Raw genomic sequence first — 22,869 nt, forward strand, 5'->3', positions numbered from 1 at the left:
GGGCAGAAAAGGAGAGGTTGGAGTAATGGACCACACGGGTGGCAAGTCAATTCATTTGGTGGGAAGCATATGCATATTACAAAAACATCCTTCCTATTTTGTTTACTAGTTACTCGCTTTCCGACTTTTTTTCAGAAACAAAATTAAACTGGGTTGCCACTCAGGGCGAAATTCTGATGGCTTGTCGCCGAAACATTTTTATTCATTCCATGATGGACTATATTAATGTTTTGAAAAGGTCATCAAATTCTAGTAGTTTGCTACCAGTGCCTATGTGCGTATAATTGGTTAATTAATGTCATGAGTTCTTCATGGAGAATTGCAAGTGGTGGGATTACAAGTTTAAAACCAATAAAAAGAAATGGTTGATGTAATTCTATCTCTTAATTACACTACTACAGAAAAAGTTATCAGTAACGGTCAAAAACGTACATCAGTAACGGGCAGGCCGCCCGACACTAAGTTGATGTCACTGATGTGTTTAACATCAGTGACGGGCGGCCAGCCCGTTACTGATGCTATATAGCATTAGTGGCGGGCGTCCCTCTTGACCGACACTGATAACATTTTGAAGATTTTTTTAAAAAAGCAGGCCTGTGGCCTGCAAATTTCACAAATCATAGATTGCCAGGCCTGCATATTTTCATCATCGCCGACCAGAACATATCGCAAATCACAGAATAAGCATCCCAGATCATGGATTACAGCAGGAAAAATCGCAAAAAAATCACGAAAAAAAGTCGAAGCTCTCCATAGCCTGATCCAGCCGCATCGCCCTCCATGGCAGTATGGCGGCAGAGGAGAGCGCCTCCCTCCATGGCAGCCGCTCCTTGGTCAAGGGCAGGGAACGCCAGATCCACGCGTCGAGGTGGGGGGAGGCCGGATCCGGCGATGTAGAGGCCGGGGAACGCCGAATCCGTCCCTGGAACAAACACGGCCAAGAAATCAATCACACACAGAGAGAGAGACTTACCGGAGGGAGAGAGGGTACCGGCGGCCAGAATCGGTGGCAGTGCGGCGCGGGTGGCGGCGGGGGAGGCCGGATCCAGCCGGGTCGGCGGCGCGTGGAGGCGGATTTGACGATGGCTGGCATCGACGGCGCGAAGCAGGAAGGAGGGCGCGAAGGGCGAAGGGCGCGAAGGGCAGAGGACTCGGCCGGAGTCAGTGGAGTCGGCCGGAGAAGGGCTAGATCCAGAGAAGGGAGGAGAGAGTTTGGGGGAGAGGATTGAGTTCGGTTGAGACTTGAGAGATATCGTGGGAGAGAGGGAGACTGAGTGGCGGCGGAAGGGAGGAGAGAGTGGATGTGGGTTAGCTAGGGTTGTCCTTATATAGGAAATTATTGGGCCGAAATTTGTATGCAAGCCCAATAGTCTATTTGTGGCGGGCGAAATTTCAAAACCCGTTACTAATGTCTAATTTTTTTTGTTCTTCGTTTGTGTTTCTCATCTCTCTTAAAAAATTTCAACCTAGCTTAATGGCTTAGTGGTCAAAAATAAGCTCTAACATTGTTTGGCATGGCAAGATGCAACTTTTTTACATCATGAACCATGTCACATAAAGACAGTCACTTTGGTCATTTGTCTTGAAAACCATAAACAATCATACTTAATAGTCCATTTTGTGAAGGATGTTTTTGAGCATTTATCAAAACTCAAGTTCATCATTTTTCCTTCCATCTAATATACATATAAGTAATCCATGCCAAAGAATGGACTATTTTGACAAAACTTTTATCATTTTGCATAAAACAGTGAACTCTAAGTGTGAAAAATAACAAGTTTGTGCTACGTAGTTCATTTTTCAAATGTTAACATATGATATTATTGTTCCATCATGTCAAGCAAGAAAAACTAAGACTTTAGCAAAAGGAATCACATTTTTCTAATTTTTTATGAATTAGTTATGTTTTTCCAATCTTCAAAAGTCTCCAGGACTCATCAGTGGCCGGTCTTGATATTGAGCCCGCCACTGATGTGTGCTTTTCTGAATTTTTTTTATTTTTCACATTGAACCATGAGTGACGGACCTCCCGGACCCGTCACTGATGATTGGTCATCAGTGACGGGCGGGCGTGTACGCCCGTCACTGATGAGGGGTCATCAGTGACGGTCGTGGGCACGAAAGGCTCGTGACTGCTGATGGTCATCAATGACGGGCGTGAAAGGCCCGTCACTGATGTCTCATCACATATGCACTGTTGTAGTAGTGTTAGCATGTTATCGATGATCTGAAACATCGACCTTCTTCAATGGATCAGATGGTTAACGATGTTCTCTCGAAAGCTTGTTGACCCCAAATATATGTGTGCAGGGATCTATATGTATGTTCTTTTTTCCGAATTGGAGGATGAATCACCGGATTCTGTGTATACACGCGGCCATATAGTATGCCCCACACTTCCCATTGCCATCCAATATCCACTTATAGGGCTAGTTCGGGTGCAACAATCCATGCATGGATTGACAGGGATTAGGGGGAAATTGAACTAAAATTGCATCAATCCCTGTCAATCCCGTTGGGGTTGGGCATAACAGAACTAGGCCTCGAGGGGCATTTATGTAATCCCACAACCTCTTCCTTTGGAGAATCGTATATAGGAGACAAATGCACCAGCTATAAGCCTAGCTCCCCTTCCTCCATTAAATCAGCACTTTTGGAATTTTTGAGCCCGGAATGCACGCAACCCACAACATCCAGATCTCAAAGGACCACTCACGTGAGCATCAAATAATTCAGGTTCAATACCATGCGATGACACTGAGATACATAAATCGCAGATATATGTACTTTGCAGTCGTCGCATTTTTTCTCGCAAAAAATATCGTAGCATTTTTTTAGCAGTAATTCATTTCTCCGTTTCTAGTTAACATCATTACAATATAGTTCTTCATCGTACCAGTAAATTACTTTTATCCTTTAATTTGTCGGTCATCTACCGGTGATTCCCCCGTTGGCATCACCAGATCATGTATAGGTTCGGTGGCCTCTCTGTATCCTACAATAGAAATATACATATACCTATTTTTCTAACAAGCGAACAGTATTGTAGATATACAAATCAAAATATGTACTGTAGTTGATCTTGCTACAGTTTGCTTCCAAGATGGCTGCTCCCTAACAGTTTTGATTTGTTCCCATCATTACAAAAAAATTGGCCAACTGTTCAGGACGGAGACTCATCGGATTTTGACATGTGAATTGTAGTTTGTGTTAGTTGCTAAAAGAATTCTTTTTTATTATTTCATCAGTGATCTTAGGACTTGAAGATTTCTCAAAAATCCATATCTTTGTAATATATACTCCCTCCGCTACATAGTAACTGTCTCAGATTTAGTACAAAGTTAGTACTAAGTTGTTTTAAATATGAGCCACTTATTATGAATCGGAGGGAGTAGCTTCTAAAATTGCACCTATTGTGTATCCAAGTAATTAACTTCGTTGTTTACACCGTGCCGTAAATCGCAGCTAGCTTAATTAGCAAAGCGAAGAAGAGTAATTCCAAATTCTCAAGTGGATGAAGAAATGACAAAGATCGGAATTATGGAGGTGTAGATGCAACACCACCAGCTGCCAGTGTGTGCTCCGGTGTTTTAGTGGTCCACTGGCTCCTAATGACAGCATAACCACCGTTTAATTAGGGTTTGGTCCCTGAATAATGGATAGGCATATATCCATTTCCATGAGCTAATTGGCTGCTGTTCAGCTGCCTGTAATATATTCCCCTGATCATGTGTGGCATGCTTTCTTCCAGCACTGTGCAGTGTTCCTCCAGCTTGTTGGTTTAGTGGGCACGTTTGTTTAGCTGCTCACATCAACTTGCTTCATGTGCTAAATTTTTTGATTCCATGGTCCAATTTTCATTTCTATTTCTATTTTTGAGATTGGTGTTCGTTGCCAGTTGTCTAGACTCTAGTGTTTGGGACTTTGGATCAACCTGCTAAAGTATCTGTGTTAATGCGTAGCGAGAAAAAGGTCTTTTCCGGTCGTTTTTGGCGAATTATTCTTCTTCATGGAATTCCCTGTTTTCCCCTTTTGCGGAAAGAAAACCAGCTGATTTAATTTAGTAGGATTCTATGATATTCTTGTTGTTTCATATTTTCCAAGTATTAGTGTGACTCTGTGAGAGATATAAGTACTCCAAAAGAGAAGCAGTGCCCATTACAAGACAGATGTTATAAATTTGTAGACAGAACAACGTGAATAGTGCCACATGGACAGAGATGGATTTGGAAAAAAATAATGATTCACAAATGATCCAAAAGATCGGTCCATGTGTGATGAAGGTATTGTCAAGTTAGGCGCTAGGTCAATGATAAGGAAGGGCCTCTTACCCTACCATTGCATGTCCAGCTTGTATTCCACTGATCCAACTGAATGCTGCTGCTGCATCTGCTGCGCTGGGGTCAATGATTAGTTTGCAAAATTAACTCGTCTACTCCTCCATCCCCTATTAAGTGACATTCTATTACACGTATTTAGACATTTTTTAGTCACAGATACATCCATATTTGGACAAATTTGAGTCACTTAATATGAGACGGAGGGAGTATTGGTATGATAGAAGATGTTTTTGTGGTCCTAATTATATGTCTGCAAAATTAACTCATCTACACTTGAGATTTTAGACATCAACATAGTCTCCAACTCGCACCTTCTTAGCATTTACCTTTTCTGTTTACATGTGAGCAAAGAACTAAGAAAATAACGAGATAAAAACATCTTTAATGACAGATTATAAGTAATAGCTTTGACACATGAGCACAACAAATCCAAACTATAAGAGCTTGGTTACACACAAGAAACGATGAAGTAGTTCATAAGAAATTTAATTCATAAGCATAACAAGGCTCCTCTTAGTGAATTATGTGCAACTTCATACCCCTGGCATGAGTATTGAGCACCTTACTCAGGTCAAGCAAAGCAGCAAAGGTATCATTAAGCAATCAAGTTTCAGATGGCATGTGAAGTACAGCACTAGGTACTCCTATTAGGTTTTACACTTTTACTTTTCTTGCCATCTGGTCAATGGTTATCTTGCTTGGCATACTTTGGTTGAGTAAACATGAGAAAGGCAAAGTAGTTGTCTTAAGTGAACAAAATAAGTTTGTAAAGCCAGTGCACAGCTCAAATTGGCAGACAATCATTGCTGGTCAGTAGACAAAGGATAGCAAGAGAGTTCGAACAGTTTAGATGTAGCATTTGCAGTTTCTGTGCTGTCGACAACAAATGAATAGTTCGAATGTCAGGAAATTTCACAAATCATAAAATGCCACAGTGTTCTTGCATATCTCATAACTTCAGACGGCATCACCAACATAGCCAGATGAAGAAGATACTGGCTTTGTTCGGAAAGGTGCTGCGAATTATTCGGGGATATGGTCTTATCTGCCACATCCAATGTGCGGCTTCAATCGATCTGGTGAGTATAAGCTTCCTGAGCGTCGCGGATTGGGTTCTGGCCTGATGGGCTCCCCAGTGAAGGGATCAAACTTGTAAGGCTCCCCTGTGAAGGGATCAAACCTCATTTGCTGATGTTCAGTAGAATACTCAGCAGAAGACCTGGAGCTGAATTCTCGGCCTATGTCTGTGGTGTACCCAGCAGCAGATAACAATCTTCTTTCCCTAGGGAAAACAGCTTCAGCTGGTCTTTCAATATAACTCTGTTCTTGTGTGTATCTTCGGTCTAGATGCCTTCCGGTGTTCTGCCTGGGTTCATGTGCTGATCTTTCAATATAACTCTTTTCTTGTATGTATCTACGATCTAGATGACTTCCAGTGTTCTGCCTGGGTTCATGTGTCGATGTTCCAATATAACTCTGTTCTTGTGCGTATCTTCGATCTAGATGCCTTTTGGTAGTATTCTGTCTTGGTTCATGTGCTATTTCATCTTGCCGCAACCTCAGCTCTGGGCATCTGACCACAGAGGGTCTTTCTTCGGCATATTTTCTTGACTGAGACACTATTGGAGGATCGTCAGCATAAGACGCGGAAGGATAATCACCTAGTGAGCTGTATCTACTGCTCCTGCAAGTAAAATGGTTCTTGGTGATCACATGTTCAAATGAAACATTTACAATAACCTTCCAGCACAAGGATGCGAGCACAGAAGTTATTGAGCTCATATAGATAAAAGAAACAGGATCATGCCAATGTCTTTTCGCTCTGTTGTCCTTGAGAACTAAATGGCCTACCTGGATGACGTGTAATCATAATCTTGATGTCGGTGTCGCTTGGTTTCTATTTCAGGATTCCTGGACAAATAAGTAGAATCATGCAATATTTGAGCTACACCAAAAGCCTCAACCTTCCGCTGCAAGTCAAAACTAAATAAATTACAAGGCATAGATGCACCCAAGAAATATATTCACAAAAGAAAAAGATATTGAACAAGAGAAGTAACAACCTTAGCAACTAATGAAGCAAAATATTCTCCTTTATTGCGTTTATCAGCACCAGTTATCAGAAACTGCATGAAGAATTAATCAGACTAACAATGTAACCTTTTCTGTTCAGGTAAGAGGGTTTTCGAAATACAGGTAAGGGCCTAGAGACCATGTGGGTGAAACAATTACACACCTGATTAAGGACGGCAACAGCACCGGACTCAGGAAGCTCATTGAGGCTCTTTATGCAATGGATATCGATCTGAGAAGACAAATAGAGAGGACAACGATGCTTAGTAGTTAGTACCAAGAAAACAAAGATGTGAAGGGATGTTTTTATACAAATTACTTACGTCATAGGGAGTGCCAATGCCAAGACGTAAAATACGACGTAAGAGTTCGTTGACGGCTGAAGGTAGTGACATAATAGCAGCTTCATAGGGGTCGGTGACATCAGCCACCTAGGAGATTAAATGCAGAAAGGTTTTGTTATGCCCTATCCTCACTGAAACATGCATTTTACTCAACTCACTATGTTCCTATGCAAGATCCAAGCTGTGACGTGTTAATATAAAAAATTCTTATACTTTATATTCTTTTATACGAGAAAAACAATAAAATAGGTGTTTAGAGACAAGAACCATCTGATCAATGACCAGACAAATAGACTATATCAGACCACCCAGAGCTTGCAGGTTAATTGCCACTTCAGTTTTGAACCAACTGTACTATGTGCCAAAGAATTAGACCTATTGGGACAATATCGATTCATACACAGAGGATCTTGTGACAACCAAGATGAATATACCAGTGAGCTAAAGATCTAGTAAGTCAATGGCTAGCTCAGTTTTACAAATTAGTAGTAGAAGAGTCTGAGTGGGTTATCTCTTTTCTTGAAATCCCAGTTGTTAGCTTTAGTGCATTTGAAATGGGTACAGACTGATTACATGTTGGTGTTTATCATCCATACCAAATTTGATAGCCTTGGAGCTTTCGCTTGACGATCAAGTGAATCATGTTTGTATCTGCTATGAGAATAATCTAACTTGTCTCCTGATACATTTGACCTTCTAGTTTTCACCTCTTCACGACTTCTCTTATTATCGTTCTCTACTGCAGGTCGAGCAACTGAAACCTAGTACGATCAAAAGCACAGCAACTTAATTTGACAAATCAAGAGGAAAAAAAAACAAATTAAGGAGTAAGAAGCTAGAAGTGGCCCCAAGAAAATAGTATTCCTGTTCATGCCTGGATCTTGAAAGCTGGTCCTCGATCTGGTCCACTGACTGTTTTACCATCCATTTCTTTTATTGCATTGTCAAGCTCCTGTAATCAATTAAAAATTAATCTGCATTACTTGAATGTAACTTGAGCTATACAACTTAAATGGGTTTCAGAAATAACATAATTACTTACAGAACGACTGCCAAAGTGAATGAATCCAACCGGGTATTCTCCTTTTCTTGAGACCGCAACCCGCACTACCTAATTAGCAATAATGTGTCACTTTAGGATTAACATCACATGTAAAAATTGGTGACTCCAAATATTTGATAGCCATGTAGGTAGACAAACCTCTCCAAAACGTCCAAAAAGCTTTTTCAAATAATCCTCGTTAACATTTGCTGGCAGATTCCCAACAAAAGCAGTCTTAATCTGGGTATAACGAGAAAGGAAAACACAATCAAAACAAAAAATAGCTATAATGAAATTGACAAGAAATTTTGCCATTGAAATTACCTTTGCCATTTCACCAGCATCCACATTAGATTCCCTCTCAGCCCAATTTATTGCAGGATGCAGAACACCACCAAGCAGAAAATCTGTTCTGGAACCAATGCGGAGTACACGTGCTGCGGCCTGTGATCGATAGTTTCAGGAGGAAAGAAATCAAAGGAAGATGATCTGTTCAGATATTGTGGACTCAAGAAAATCTTCATGATAATGATATAGATATTTGCCTTTTGCATACATATCAGCAGCATAACCTCAGATCAGTGACGAACCAAGATATTATGTTCGTAAACATACATGTCCTTCATAACTGGCAGCTATGATTAATGTCAGACCTGACGACTCCAGCAGACTTCATACAATGTCACCTCAAGATAGTGAGCACTATAATTGTGCAGAAATAAAGCTAAGGAAAAGGCCAAAAGGAATAAAGGAAGCCTGTCACAGCCTCCAGAACAGTAAGGCCGAGGCATTAACAAGTATCTGATTGATGAAATTATGAGAGAGGGGGAAGGAGGGAGGGAGAGGAGATATCAGTTTTCAGCATACAAGGAGTACAAGAAAGTGCTTGATTCAACATCACTTGCACGGATGAGATGAAATGTTGATTTCCGTACTTTTGATGACACCTCACGCTGTATGCCTGTACTACCTATCAATCACTTTGTGTTTTCAGCAGACCTTCTCACAGTTTCTAGAGAAAGGCAGAAACAAAATAAATAGAAATAACAACATGGAACACATTCAGCAGGTACTGGAAGTGCCATGAACCCCTATAAACTATCAAAAGAGAAAACCTTGATCTCTGAAGAAAATGAAGAACCAAAAACGTTCATGGGTTGAGTAGCTTTAATGTTTTTTGGCAAACCAAGTAATGCACACAGTTACACACAACAAATCTGACAGATGAGACAAGAATAGGAGTAGCATGTGACAGAAGTAGGAACTGAGTATCGGTAATTAGGAATTGATAATTCAGATATCAGCCATTGATGGTTACAAGGGGAAGATGGAACTGAAGGACTAGTCGTGTTCCTGTTGTCAAGGTGATTGAAACTCCATGAATTGATAATTCATGTCCATAATTACTAGTAGAACACAGTGAAGAAATGTTGCAGATCCGAAATGTTAACTAAAGGTATACAATTATTCTTTTGGTGTATACCAAATGTATGCAATCATTGCAATGTCACTCAAGATGTACCAATTGCCACAATGAGCCACCAACTAAATCAGAGAGATTAGGGATTAACATGAAATACATGTTTGTCAATGGAGATTATATCTTTCTCCTATGCTTTGTAATGAACTAATGTAGTGCACGGGAATCTTGTGAAGATTGGAGATGAAACCAAAGATCGAAGGTATGTGTGAAGTTGAAATTCTGGCAGTGACAATTAATATATCACCAGATTCGCTTTTTATATCTTGTGTAGATCCACAATGCGACGGCAATATTTTCATACACAAAAAGTTAATCACAGAAGACTGTCCTTGCAACATTAATCAGTCGCGTAAGAGAAAGGATGAGAAAAATGTGTTACATCATAAAAACCCTAACCAACACCGAGTATATGAGTGCAAGAGATAGGCTGCTTCTCAACACAGGTATGTTGGTAACTTGGTGTCAATTCTTCGTCTCACTTCCTAGCTTCACTAAGAGGAAGCAGCACTAATGACATGTGAGTACTTGAGCACGTAAGAATAGAATGCCAGATGAACTTCTTTTTGCTAGTAGATGTTAGAATTAATCTTGATTCTGTGTACGTGTTTGAGTCCGATAGGAATTAGTTCCTTAGTGTTACGGTTTAGCTATTAGGAAGCTAACAATCAAGTTGTAGTCGAGTACTACTCGGTTTGGAGTCTGACTAGGATACGGGCTAGTTGGTCTTAGATGAGTATATATACACATGTAGGGCAGCCACCTTGTACCAGACCTTGGGATTTGTAAGGAGATAAGAAATAAAAAGAAAGGGTACGTGACGTGCACTTGGCAATAATCCGGTGATTGTCGTGTGCGTCTTCATGTGATTGATTCTTGGGAAAACCCAACAGTAGATAGATTTAGGGCAAGCAACAACGTGCAGAATCGTTCATCGGGCAGCAGTAACAGATAAACAGGAGGATCGATAGAAGGTAGTTATGCACATATCATGATATACACATAAGACGGTTTCATTCAATAGGATTGGTATAAAATAAGAGGCAACAATATTGGTCAGGACCTGCAAGATAAATCAATCGACAAGGCTATGGTCAACTATACGTAAACTAGGAACAAGGAAAGATATGCAAAATACAGATAATCTTCAGGCAATACAAGTAGAGCTAATTTACATGCACCTTCAGATAGTTACAAATTCAGGACATACTAAACAACATAAAAACAAGAGCTCAAAGTTAATACAATCAGTAGAAATTGTAAGATTGACCACCTAATATTATCAGGTCATGTTCAGTCAAAAAATATTATCAGGCCATGTCTTCCACAATAGAATGCATTGGATGATGCAGTTAACCAAAACTTTTTAATCCTAGCACAGAATAAAGAATAAAGACTCACTCCATGAGAAGAAAATCGCACAAATGCGAACCCTCGATTTAGACGTCTTTTGCTTGTTGAAGAATCAAGATTTGAAGCTGTTGCAAGGTCAACCGATATGACATCTTTGAATGTCTGGAAATCAAAGAGAATTATATAGCTAATTGTGTGCCCTAGTGACATTGTTTTTGGAATATTGGATAAAATCAACGTTTGATACTTTATAGATAGTTGAGGTTCTGACCTTATGAATCAATTCTTCAAATTCTTCAACACTCCATTCTGACAAAACAATAAGAGAGCACAATGATAAGAATTTAAATGATAATGTACATTTGGTTCTATCATAAAAAAGGTCTACTCCGCAATAAACAATTCTTTTAACAGGATATTACCTCAAGAACAAATGTCCGGAGTATAAATGTAAAATTTGTCAGAGCGCTATCTAGAATATTATGTTATCCACATTGCGATAGGTTTCTCGATTTGGGAAGTGACAACGACTCTACCGCATTTTATTGATCTTTTCCCCCTACAAGTACTCCTCGTCTCAATTTGATCAAACCAGAAAAAATATGGATTGGACTGCAGCGTATAGATGAAAATAGCAGCCATGTGATGCTGTGCATGTGAGAGGTGTCTGCCAAATGCTAAGAGATACCACCATGATAGTCCAAGTTATTGTTACCGTACAATTAGCACGGTGCCCTTGAGGCATCATCTAAAAGGGTTCAAGCTTCATGCACGTGTCAACAAAATTTAAAATAATCAATGTACTAAGCATATGATCTTATGGCCCTTAATCTAAGCAAAAGAGAAAATTGAATATTCCTGTTTTTTTCCAATTAGCATTGAAATTCCAAAAGATTTAATTTCCTTTACATCTATAGAAATTTCCAGTCAATTAATCCAATTTTCTTCAGTGGTAGTGTGTGAGAGTATGTGGGTATGTGCCTTAATCCAATTTTCAGTCAATTACGACTTCACTCTTCAGTGGTATGAGTGTATGTGAGCGTCTCTCCTGCCAGTTTTGCTTCTAAAAAAGTTACATGTGAAAACGAAGGAAGAGAAATGTGAAAGAGGAAAATTAGGATGAAACTGAAAACAGCTACTTCCTCCGTCCAACAAAGGATGTCTCAACTTTGACTAAATTTGAATGCATCTATACACTAAGTCATGTCTAGATACATCCAAATTTTGACAAACTTGAGACATCTTTTGTTGGACGGAGGGGATAGTAAAGAAGTCAGATTGGTCATACAGTACTACTTTTAACAGGCATCAATTGAGAGGTAATGGTAATTGATTTCAAAGTGTCATGTGATTTACCTTTGCAAAGATTTCCAAAGAAGAGTGTATCTTGATCCAAGGAAAGATCAACAGCAAGTCTCTTTCCTTGAAGCTGTTAGAGAACCAACAACAAATATATCATGCATGTCAAGATTAATACATCAGATGTAATAAGGATGTCTGATTCCATGACAATGAGAAAGCAAGCAAGCATCCCTCTCTCAACACTAAGGCTACAATAAGTCCAAAACAAAGGATGAACTTGTGACAACATAGAGATATTAACAACATAGTCAGGCAAGGAAAAATATGATACAAATAAGTACTCCCTCCGATCCTAAATTCTTGTCTCAAATTTACCCAAATATGGATGTATCTATTCTTAAAAAGCGTCCACATACATGTAATATTTCGACAACAATTTAGGATCGGAGGGAGTGTATAACAACATCCCTAGAAAATAGGTACTCCCTCCTATCCATAATAAGTGTCGCTGATTTAGTACAAAATTTGCCTCATTAAAGAAGCAGGTTGGTGGGTGTCGCAAATTTATTTCAATTTTACGTTTAAGAAAAACAAGCTTTGCATGACAATCATGTCCAGTATGTATTCTTATAGTAGATCATCGATAAAGTACTCTTGCAGTAAAGACAACGGTTGTTACTTCCTAGGTCCTACTTCAGATCGAACGAAAAGTGGGATCAGAAAGTTTTGAAATATATGCAAATAAGATGTCTGATATGAAATTTCGACAAGATTGAGAATGAAGTTGGATGTTCTTACCTCGATGCCATTCTTTTGCCTTTTAGCAGTATAAGCGCACTCCCTTTCTGCAAATCGCACAAACCCAAATCCCTGAGGAAGTCAACAAAAATTAGTGTTGACACATTTCACGATAAAGCTACTCAGAAATATATCATATATCTGACATATATGATATATTATATGTCTGAAGTGTTATAACAACACCAGACCTTGGAAACGCCATTCTGATCCTTCATTATGCGCAAGTCAACTATCTCCCCACAAGGAGAAAATACCTGTTGATGACATGGTCAGATCAATGAGTCGGAAAAATGGAAGAACCTCCCCATCCCCCTTTTCACATCAACCAAGGTGAAGATTAACAAATCAGCTGATAAGTTGGTAGTGACAACTACAGGCTATTACAAATGTACAAATGGAGGAATATAACTAAAGCATAACATTCAAATATCAAATAATAGAGGAAAATATGCTAGCCCTAGTATCACACAGTTCTCTTATTACTAGCTAGAGCATAACAAAATTGCCTGGGGAGAGATCACAAAGATACATCCAGAAAATTACAGAACAACATACCATCTAAGCCAGTAGATACCAAAACATGGTTCAAGTTTGCCACTATTTGATTTGGATGGCATGTCTTACAAAAACATCTGCAATTAAATTGGTCGAGTAGCAAGTGGCATTTCAAGATTTTCAGATTAACCCGCAAACCATTCGGCCACTCCCTACTGGATTGCAGAAAACTAACCAAAGGAGACGAACAAGACACACCGGAATCAATAATGCTACCAGACAGTTATTCAGCTAACATTTTGCTACTACCAACATTGCTTCTACATACCATCGAAACGAAAGCTGTTCAGGTATTACTCAGTCCCTATGCACCACATAATAATCTCCTGAATTACACAACACCAACAAGCCAGCCAGAATTTCTACATACATAAGTGGTTGCTTGTGAGTGCAAACAAACCAACCTCTCGGAGCGTCCCCTCCGTAGCGGACCGCGGCAACCCGCCTACAAACACCTCGGTGCCTTTCACCCGGCCTGCAGCACACACATACCCCCACGGCACGGCATTATTCGCCGCACAGCACAACCACACCCAGCTGAATCAGATCCCAAAATCACAGACAAAGCACACCCGACTTCTCAAAAACCAAAACTACACACACATACAGGGAAAAAATAATCCAGACGATATCCTCACCTTGCTCGTCGTAATCACCGTGCGACGCCGCCGCACGCCTGTCCTGTGAAATCCCCAGGAAAAAAACAAATCAGGACGGGATTATATGGCCGAATCAGCCCCAAATCAGACGCCGCGACGGCCGGCCGGACCGCCGCCGGTGCCGGCGCGAGCTGGAATCGAGAACGAAAGGGAAAATTTGACGGGCTCGGGAGAGGGAGTGAGTTCCGAGTAGTACCATTTTTGGTTTCAAGCCGAGACGCGAGGAGCACGAGAGAATGCAACGCACGGAGATTTTCCTCCTTTTGACCCTTTTTATTTACTTTCGCTTTCCCCCAGCTATCGGGTCCGGCTTTATGGATTGTGATGATGGGGCCCCGTCCTGTCAGACGATGTAGCTGGGCCGGCCCGGTTGAAGCAAAAGCCTACAGTTGGGCCCGTCCGGGTAATAGCCTGTTGTTTTCCTTTTCCTGATAAGATACACTAATACTCCACTACAGTCTACAGTCCCTGTTCTCCTCTACCAAAAAAAAAACAGCATCTCAAAAAAAAAAGTGCTGCTTTCCGAACATATTTAGCCTTGTGTTTTCCTTGCGAAAATATGCGTCAAAGTTCACCTTAAGATTACATGAAAGTTGTAAGCATCAACATAAATGACCTTCAAACGTTTTGTTAATTTCAGTACGGTTACCCGGTTTCTTGAATCCTCTGAAAATGTGTTATGTATTGGAAGAATGAACCAGTTCATGTTTGCTCATCGGATCCTGTCCTGGGAATTGGAAGAGTTTTCCCTCCACAGATGGACAAGGCAATAAACCGCGCCATGTGCAAGCGTCAGTCTTGGCCGCTTCTTCTTACTTTCGTCTTCTCACGGTAACAACTAATCAACTATCCACGTACTACTACCAAATTTGAACTATTCGTGCTCGCAACCAGTTTTACGCTTTCCTTTTTAATCAGTAGGAAACCACGTTTGTCGAGCGATAAGCAAGCAATGTCAGCCGGCGACAAGCAAGACAAGCTGTATACATATATCATCCACTGAAATGGATGGCGATGTTTTAAGACGATGTAATTAAAGTCAAAGCTAGTATACTCATGCTTAAGACACACATGAGCTTGACAGCTTACATCAACAGCAAGGGATTGGTGTGTGAGTGTCCTTTCCTTTTTGTCAGAAAGCCATTAGCCAAGCAGCGTTGTGCATGCCTAATGGCAGCGACGATTTCTACGATGCTCTTACGAGTTGTGAGTTGTGACCAGGTCTTCTTGGATGCGATGCAGGAAAAAATTGAAGATGGATTTTTGATTCATTGAAGCTAATTAGGCACCGATGACTAGGTCTTGGGGTTGTGCCTCGTGCTCGTCGTAGATCTTGTATGGAACCTTGGCTCCCTGGGAACTGTCTGGGGCTTCACTGACCTGCATTTCCAAGAACAAAAAGCCTTTAGCTTGAAAAGGTCAACTGGCTACAGTTCATGGCTTTGATCATGCAAAACAAAGTATGATCGGAGCAGAAATGGCTCGGCAGAAATTCAGTTACCTCTTGGGCAGAAACGGCTTGGAGAAATCCGGCATCGGATGCGCCTTCGGCACCTGCTCCTTCCTCAGCTGTTTGATCTCGACCTCCTCGTCCATCTTCACCAAAAAATCATCCAAATCTCAAATCTTGCACCTGGATCCACAGCAGTGGGGTAGGGATAAATGGTTTGTTTACCTTCTGCTGCCTCTCCTTCTCCAGCTCCAGCTTCTCAAGGAAGATGTTTCGCTCCGTAATCTGCGAGGTTCAAGAAGTCGTTGCATGGCATTTTTCAGAAACTCGTCAATGGCGAGCGAGGACAATTAAGCGCGACGAAATGTGCTACTACTACTCACCTGATGATCAAACCTGGCACGACCGACTGCGCGAACGGCGCTATGTAGCACGACATCGAACGGTTCCGTGGGCTCTTTCGCCGGCGGTTTCATTAGGTTCTACACAAAGAAGAAAATTAAGCAACATTCCACTCCAACAAATTACTAGTTTCAGTGACAGGATTTTTTTTTATCTCCAGACTGAACCGTTTGTTTCAGTTAACTTTCATGATTTCTGTGAAAGTAGGAATGAACGGAAAACTTGGAGGGATATAGTTTTGGTACCTCGGGCTCATCGGTGGTCAATGGGAGGCCCTGAGCGAGTGGGTTGCGCAGCCTCTCCTCCTCCAGCAGCAGCATCCTCATCATCTCCACAAAGTTGTCTTCCTTCACCTTTCCTCTTTGCTGAGCAGGAGAACAGAGACACCATTTTTTCATCAGTCACCAAAATCATGCCTGGATATGCTCAACTACAGATTGTACAAAATGTAAGGTGAAAAAAGCATGGGATACTACATTGGCCGACCCGATCGATGAAAATTGCACAAACCTACTGAACTCGCAGGATAAGATTGGGAAAATGACAGCATGTTCAACTGGACACTGAATTTTGTTTGGATTGTTCATACCTCGGTCCTAAGATTGAACGGATGCTGGCTCGTCACCTTCCTGCTCCAGCTCCTCTCCGACGAGTCGATGCTCTGCGATACACGCAAAAATCACCGAAAAACCATCTTAAAATTCAAAAACAGGAACAATTACGTAGTATTATTTTTGAAGATTTTGAATACAATGCTTTACCTTGCATCTCTTCAGCCGACGCTCGTCTCGTCCACTGCTCCTCCTGCTGCTGCTCCTGCTGAATTTTCAGAGGAAGAAGAAGACCATCAGTAGGCAGAGGCGACAACGGCAATGAAATTAATCTACCAATGGTTTTTCAGAGGAAGAATAAGATCATCACTTCATCAGTACTATTAGTACGAACCTGTTGCGGCGAGGGAGGTCGACGATGGAGGACGAGACCTCGGAAGACGATGACGCGGCGACGGAGGGGTACGAGGTCATGTCCATCTCGTCGGCCGACGCTGCGGCCTCCTTGTTGTTGTTCTTCCTCCTTGCGCGCACTCTGCTCCGGGGCTCGCCCCCGGAGGAGCGGGACAGCGAGAGGAGCCGCTCGAACGTGTCCACCAGGTACCGGACGCGGCCCTCGCCGGGCTCCGGGAGGCCCGCCATGGCCTCCTCCAGCGTCGCGCCCCACGTCGCCCTCTTCTTCCCCGACGCCATGGATTCCTCCTCCTCCGCGCCGCCGCCGTCGCAGGGCGACGAGAGCCTCGCCCTGACCTTCTTCTCCTCGGAGAAGTCCCACAGCGGCGCGCGCGGCGGTTCGTACTCCGCCATCGCCATCGCCATCGCCGGGGCCGCCGAGACCTTGCCCCTGCCGCTCGGTGTCCTCGGCGCCGGTCTCTTGGAAGCGGGCGTGGAGCAGGAGCACTTCTTCTTGCCCTTCCTGACGACGGCGACCGCCTTGCCGCCCACGGCGAAGGCCGTCGCCTGCTTCCCCGCCGCCTCGCCCGCGACCTTCTTCGACCGGCGGATGCACGACGAGGACGAAGACATCTCGTCGGAGACCTCGAGGACGTTCTCCGCCGACGCCGGCAGCAGCATCCGGTTCCTCGCCGCCGAGAGCGACGCCACCGCCGCGAACGGCCGCCTCACCCTGGGCCTCCTCGCCGCCGGCGTCGGCGTCGGCGTCGGCGTGGCCATCCTAATCCCAATTCCTCCCCTCCGATCCCAACAAAAAATCAACAAACAAACAGCAGCAAAATTGAAACCGCTCGATCGAATTCCCAACAACGACCGGCCGGGCGCACGACCAACGCCGCGGGGCGGGGCGGCAGTTACCGATGGCGAGGCGATCGAGCAACGGAACGTACGAGGATTCGATTCGAAATCGCCGGGGACGAAGACGAAGCGGAGCAGATCTTTATAGAGAGGAGAAGCAGAGGATGGAGAAGCGTTAACGTTGGTGGTGGCGTTCTCCGCCAGCTTCGGGAGGGGGACAACGGCTAGTGGCGGTTTTCCGATCAGCCGGGGCCCCGCTGGGCCGTCGGATGGGGCTCGGCATCATCGCAGCCGTCGGTGCGTTTGAGCTGCGGCGTTTAATTGTTTTTTCGGGCGGGTGCGTGTCATTAATTCAGAATCACCGTTGGTTCATACGTTATCTGGCAACGGTAAATTTTGGGTTTTACGCAGCAGCGAGGATTTGAATTTTGGGCTTTTGCTTTGTTTTGCTTATTGGTGCTCATCGCCGGCCGGATATGTCTCCGATCCGATTGGGGTTGTCGATCGATTCTCACGATTTGTTGGATGGTTATGTAACTTTGTTCCATGGCAATTAGCAGCTATAGTAGTTTCGAGATAAAGATCCCCTTTTTTTGACAACGAAGTTTTAGGAGGGAAAATGTGGATTTGGCTATACTTGTATTCTTTGTCTCGCTAATAATTTTAGGGCCGAACCCTTTTTTACCTTGCTGAAAGCGATGCGTTTCAACGGCATATATTGCCATCTTAACTGAACATCAATCACATTTGATCAATTTTTATTCAAGGAGTCGTTATGATAGGACAAAATTGCACTTCCGACTTGGGGAAGTTTAACATCGATTTATTTGTAGCCCCATTATAAAACATGGAAAAAAACGTGGGTCACCAATTGAGAAGCCGTTGGCCATTTTAAGCTCACCCAAAAGTGCTTTGGACTCCAAAGCAGCAAAAAATACTACTACTTATAATGAAACAACTAGGGATGCAAGTGGGATCCCACTTCTAGTTCATTAGAGATTTGCTAGTTCAAAATTTGAACTAAAATTGAAAAATTGAACGAGAAGTTGGATATTCGTGTGATCCCACTTGACACCTAGATACCACAAAAATATTATATATTTAGTAGTGGATGGCACCAACGAAATACACTATGAACTCCGGAGCGATGATAAGGCCCGGTACTTAATAATGAAGTGGATATATGTATTTTTAATAAGTCTTACTTGATAGCGCCACCCCCGAGCGTTAAATCGCAAAACAAGACGCTGATGTGGCAACAAGACTGCACAAAATATGGTACGCATATGGTACCGGTAATGGTACATGAGACATTTCGTCAAATTGATTGAATGACCATAAGTCTTGATTTCCATAATACAATGACTAAATTGAAAATACGGAACGAGTTCGATGACTGTGGAATGCCACCTGGGGTAACCGAGACTGGACTAGTTTCCTATTTAGCAGCTTTCAGTACAACCACAATGTTATATGGGCTCTGGCGAGACAAGAGTAAGTTGTATGAACCTAGACCCGAGAAATTGTATTGAGGTAGGTGTGTAGGGGGAGCGTGATTCTCTCGTGGTTTAGGAAATTACCTCTGAAAATCTCGTAATCGACGCCGTTGCTACTCTACCCTGAGGACAGCAAGGGATTAACCCGTCGGTTTCTTGTGGGAATGTGTACAAACTCTCGAGAGCGTCAAAACTAAGTACTTAGCCGTGTCCCCGGCAATGGACAATTTGAGCAACTAGATGTGGAGCTGTAAGAAAAGTCCCACTCATTCTAATTTCTTAATAAAATGAATGGTTTGAACTTGGGTTAGGAGCATTGATGTGTCTACTCAATGTCCTTAGTTTAATATGAGCATGGGTGTGTCTACCCCATGTCCAATAGTGATAAAATTCTATTTGATTAAAAGATAGGATTAAACAACTAAGCTTTTATGCAAATAGCCTTGAACCCCACTTTGCCACATTACGCATATACTTGGTATGTTTTGATATAACTCCTGGTGAATCTTGCCAATACATTCAATGTATTGACCCTAGTGGCTGCATCGTTTAATGATGCAGGACGCTCCGACGACGAGTAAGAGTACGTTCTGCTTAAATGGGTTACGGGCCTATATTCCAACACGCTCTCACCGTGGTGTTGATGTAGCCCTTGTATCTTTCGCTTTCCGTTGCTAAACAGTTGTTTTATTTCCAGCTAACCTATGGGGTTATGCGAGTTGTAAGTACTTTTAAATTCTGGATGATGCGTTGTAATATTGAGACCTTTGTTCTATGATATTACATCTTGAAACTGTGTGTGCTATGAGTCGATCCAAGGACTAGCACTAAAGCACAGAGATCGAACCCGTGTATGGGGGCGGTCGCTTCAAATGGTATCAGAGCATTGTGTTGCCTGTAGGAACGTGGCCCTAGCATGGATTAGACCAAAAGAGACCACATGATTGTTCTATGCATTTCATACCACTTTAAATTTGCATATTGAGTTACATTCATATTCATATACACTTGCAATCATACCATTGTTCAATGCATATGTACTACTTGTGTTTTTACTTCATCCACTTGCATCTTCAGATTTTATATGCATTTATATACATCTCATACTACACTGTCATGTTTTCCACTATTACAATTATTCGTTATGTTTGCATAATATACACCTCATATTGTCATTGTTACACTTATGCATTTACCATTTGAGCATATGACTGATTCTCTCCTTCCACCATAAATCTTGTAGATGAACGGCCCACCAAACTTCGGAGACGAACCCCCCTTCACTCACGTCCACTACCCAACAGTTGACGATCACGCGCATTGCTGCGCCCGTCAGTTTATGGAATGATAGGAAAGATGTAAATACATAGAAGCATGGAAACTACAATTGAAATTTCTTGAAGTTTGTTAGTAATTAAGAAAGGAATATTAATAGTTGAAAATTTGAGTTTTAGTTGTTTTCAAAGATATCTAGAACGCCTCTCCCCTGTAAATTCATAGCAACCGTTTCATCAGGTTGGTTGTATTCGACGGCCAAGGATGATCGATCGAATGGGAATATGAGACGTAGGCCACTGGCCACTGCCTGCCTCATAAATTCGTACCATTGGCGGGCGGCGCTAGGGGGCGGCTAGAGCAGGAGCTCGCAGCGAGCAGGGGGGGTGCGGAGATGGCGGGCACGACGCGAGCAGGGGCTGCGGAGCAGCCGACAGCGAGTAGCAGGGGTTGGGCCGGGGCCGCCGCCACCGGCACCCAATGGAGGAAGATGCGGCGGCCAGAGGAGGAGGAGCAAAAAGCGCGGGCTGAAACTTCAGCCCGCCAACCGTGTTCTACGAGAAGTAGGGTACCGAGCAGTCCCAAATTCTGACCCGAGTATGTTGGGATTTTGGCCTCGTGAAATCGGATCCACGAAAAGAAAATCGGGTTCAGACCGATTATACGGTATCTGTTCAGGGCCTTCTTTAGCGACTGAACCCGTTGACGTGGTTATGACACACCGGGTCCCCATCTTTGGTATACCCACTACGGCCCAGCTGGAGGCCCATACTAAAGCCACTACATTACCAGAAGCCTGGGTACCTGAACTTGCGGCTCATGACAAGAACAGATAAGGAAACCGACTTAGGATCTAAATACAAATTGTTACCTACTTGGACTCTGCACCCAAGACCTAGCCTCCTATATAAAGGACTAGCAGGGGCACCTGGGAGGACATACTTTCTCTCTCTAGACACATCGAATCTCTCATAGAGGCTCTACTCTCATACACAACACGCCAGATCTCATCTGCGTACCATAGCCTCCACGACAACCTTGTAAGCTCTCCATGAATACAAAATCAGATGAGCAGTACGTAGGGGTATTACCTCATCGAGAGCTCTGAACCGGGGTAAATCTTTGTCACCCCCTTGCTTGTCAGCCGACGGGATCGCCAACATACATGCTATTTGTTCCTAGATACAAGCCATCCAATATGGGCATTGTCGAAGTCACAACTTCGTCACCCGTATACTAGTGTATTTTTCGGATCGGGGTCTTTTACGATATCTGCTAGAGTTACTCTTATACCATCATCTAAAAATATCAAGTAAAATGTCAAAAGCCAAAGCCGAAAGCATCTAAATAGGTGCTTTTGTGGCTTAAATGCCAAAAGTCAAAAAGCGGTTTTAAGCCCAACCAAACAGGGCCTAAGCGAACCGTTTTCCAATCGATGAGATCTTTTGCTCGTTTAAGTGATGCTTTTTTGAACCATGTTCATGCTGTGAACTAAACCGTTAATTTACTGCGTGTAATCAAGCTTGAAAGGGAAACCTTGCCCCTGTATGGGTTTTGATGAATGATGACAACATGGTTGAGGAACTAATGAGTTACACGGAGTGTTTCAGGTTTTAGTTTCTCAGAAGAGTCGGTTTAACCAGCATCGATGACCTCTAAAAATTGAAGTACAAGTACTGGCGTGAAGTATGAAGAACTCAGTGAAGAACGGTGAAGAACATGAAGCGTAACATTCTTCATAGGTCTTTTTGTAGCTTTTTCCTTTATTTGAGTATAGGAACGCCGTACTATTAAGGGGGGTTTGAAGTATGGAGCTGGTATAGGTGAAACCTTTTTTTCATGTTCAGCTTAGGCGAAAACCATCTTCTGTGTGAGTGTTTTTCGTCGGAGTGAAGAATGAAGCATTTCAGGCTTCACAGAAACTTCCGCGTGAAGTCTTCACTCCGATTTCAAATGTGTTTGAAAATCTGTCGCTTTCGTGCTTGACCACCTAATCTAACCGTTGTGAAACAAAAGTAATAAAGTGTGAGCTGGAGGATCAAAGTTTACTTTATCCAACGGGTCACAACGGCTAGATGCCGTGGCCAAGGCTATATAAGACGACCCACCCCAAAGGAATTCGATGACGATCCCCAGTGAGTTGTTTTGAAGAACACCTGATAAAACCCTTAGAGCTGAACTGAGCGTGAAGAATGGGATCCCCTCTCTAGCCGAGCACTTGAAGCTTGTTACTCTTGGTGATTGGCATCACCTAGACGGCTAGGAGCCAGTGTTGAAGAGCAATCGAAGATTGTGATTTGCCATCAACCAGTCTGTGAAGGTCCGAAGATCACCTCAAGATCTACTACAAGTAACTGGGCGAGACTTCGGTCTTAGCTCAGGAAGATTAGGTGGACTTGTGTGTCCGCGAGTCTTGTGTGACTCAGCCCCCTCAACGGAGATGTAGGATTGTGCCAACAATCTGAACTTCGGAAACAAATCCCTGTGTCTTCAGT

The 22,869-nt window shown here is 42.8% G+C and overlaps 2 protein-coding genes and 1 long non-coding RNA gene across 5 annotated transcripts; 1 reads left to right on the forward strand and 2 right to left on the reverse strand.

The window, feature by feature from the left end:
* The first annotated feature begins 2,629 nt into the window (after nucleotides 1-2,629).
* LOC112272470 lies at nucleotides 2,630-3,879 on the forward strand. The gene is made up of 2 exons (XR_002966296.1): nucleotides 2,630-2,736; nucleotides 3,466-3,879. It is a non-coding gene; the product is annotated as an uncharacterized LOC112272470 (long non-coding RNA).
* A 1,224-nt stretch (nucleotides 3,880-5,103) lies between these two features.
* LOC100834061 (splicing factor, proline- and glutamine-rich) lies at nucleotides 5,104-14,252 on the reverse strand. Of its 2 annotated transcripts, XM_010238818.3 has the most exons (18): nucleotides 14,146-14,252; nucleotides 13,929-13,971; nucleotides 13,695-13,765; nucleotides 12,924-12,989; nucleotides 12,733-12,804; nucleotides 11,989-12,061; nucleotides 10,904-10,941; nucleotides 10,681-10,794; nucleotides 8,124-8,243; nucleotides 7,959-8,039; nucleotides 7,800-7,868; nucleotides 7,632-7,709; nucleotides 7,354-7,518; nucleotides 6,737-6,844; nucleotides 6,577-6,645; nucleotides 6,404-6,466; nucleotides 6,192-6,310; nucleotides 5,104-6,024 (listed from the first exon to the last, which is right to left on the reverse strand). In XM_010238818.3, the coding sequence occupies exons 1-18, from the start codon at nucleotides 14,146-14,148 to the stop codon at nucleotides 5,382-5,384; spliced, it is 1,995 nt and encodes a 664-aa protein (XP_010237120.1). In that variant the 5' UTR covers nucleotides 14,149-14,252; the 3' UTR covers nucleotides 5,104-5,381. The 2 variants fall into 2 exon arrangements, with proteins under 2 accessions (XP_010237120.1, XP_010237119.1); XM_010238817.3 differs by lacking the exon at nucleotides 7,354-7,518.
* Nucleotides 14,253-14,911: 659 nt separating this feature from the next.
* On the reverse strand, nucleotides 14,912-17,790 carry LOC100834367 (targeting protein for Xklp2). Of its 2 annotated transcripts, none has more exons than XM_014902573.2 (8): nucleotides 16,747-17,790; nucleotides 16,563-16,617; nucleotides 16,391-16,462; nucleotides 16,047-16,166; nucleotides 15,783-15,881; nucleotides 15,625-15,684; nucleotides 15,451-15,545; nucleotides 14,912-15,329 (listed from the first exon to the last, which is right to left on the reverse strand). In XM_014902573.2, exons 1-8 carry the CDS (start codon nucleotides 17,523-17,525, stop codon nucleotides 15,245-15,247), a joined length of 1,365 nt encoding a protein of 454 aa, XP_014758059.1. In that variant the 5' UTR covers nucleotides 17,526-17,790; the 3' UTR covers nucleotides 14,912-15,244. The 2 variants fall into 2 exon arrangements, with proteins under 2 accessions (XP_014758059.1, XP_014758060.1); XM_014902574.2 differs by having other exon boundaries at nucleotides 16,563-16,620.
* Between the last annotated feature and the right edge of the window lie 5,079 nt (nucleotides 17,791-22,869).

Source organism: Brachypodium distachyon, chromosome 4, assembly GCF_000005505.3.
Source record: "Brachypodium distachyon strain Bd21 chromosome 4, Brachypodium_distachyon_v3.0, whole genome shotgun sequence".
Lineage (NCBI taxonomy): Eukaryota > Viridiplantae > Streptophyta > Magnoliopsida > Poales > Poaceae > Brachypodium > Brachypodium distachyon.

Bases quoted from the DNA above. Each gene is read 5' to 3' on its own strand.
- LOC100834061 (XM_010238818.3), bottom strand. The intron at 12,990-13,694 runs GTTGGTTTGTTT...TGTCATCAACAG, and splicing joins CGGAGGGGACGCTCCGAGAG to GTATTTTCTCCTTGTGGGGA. The intron at 7,519-7,631 runs GCATGAACAGGA...TGATCGTACTAG, and splicing joins GACCAGCTTTCAAGATCCAG to GTTTCAGTTGCTCGACCTGC.
- LOC100834367 (XM_014902574.2), bottom strand. From the start codon at position 17,525: ATGGCCACGCCGACGCCGACGCCGACGCCGGCGGCGAGGAGGCCCAGG. The intron at 16,463-16,562 runs GTAAAGCATTGT...CGTGTATCGCAG, and splicing joins GTCGGCTGAAGAGATGCAAG to AGCATCGACTCGTCGGAGAG. The intron at 15,546-15,624 runs GTAAACAAACCA...TTTTTGGTGAAG, and splicing joins AGAAGGAGAGGCAGCAGAAG to ATGGACGAGGAGGTCGAGAT.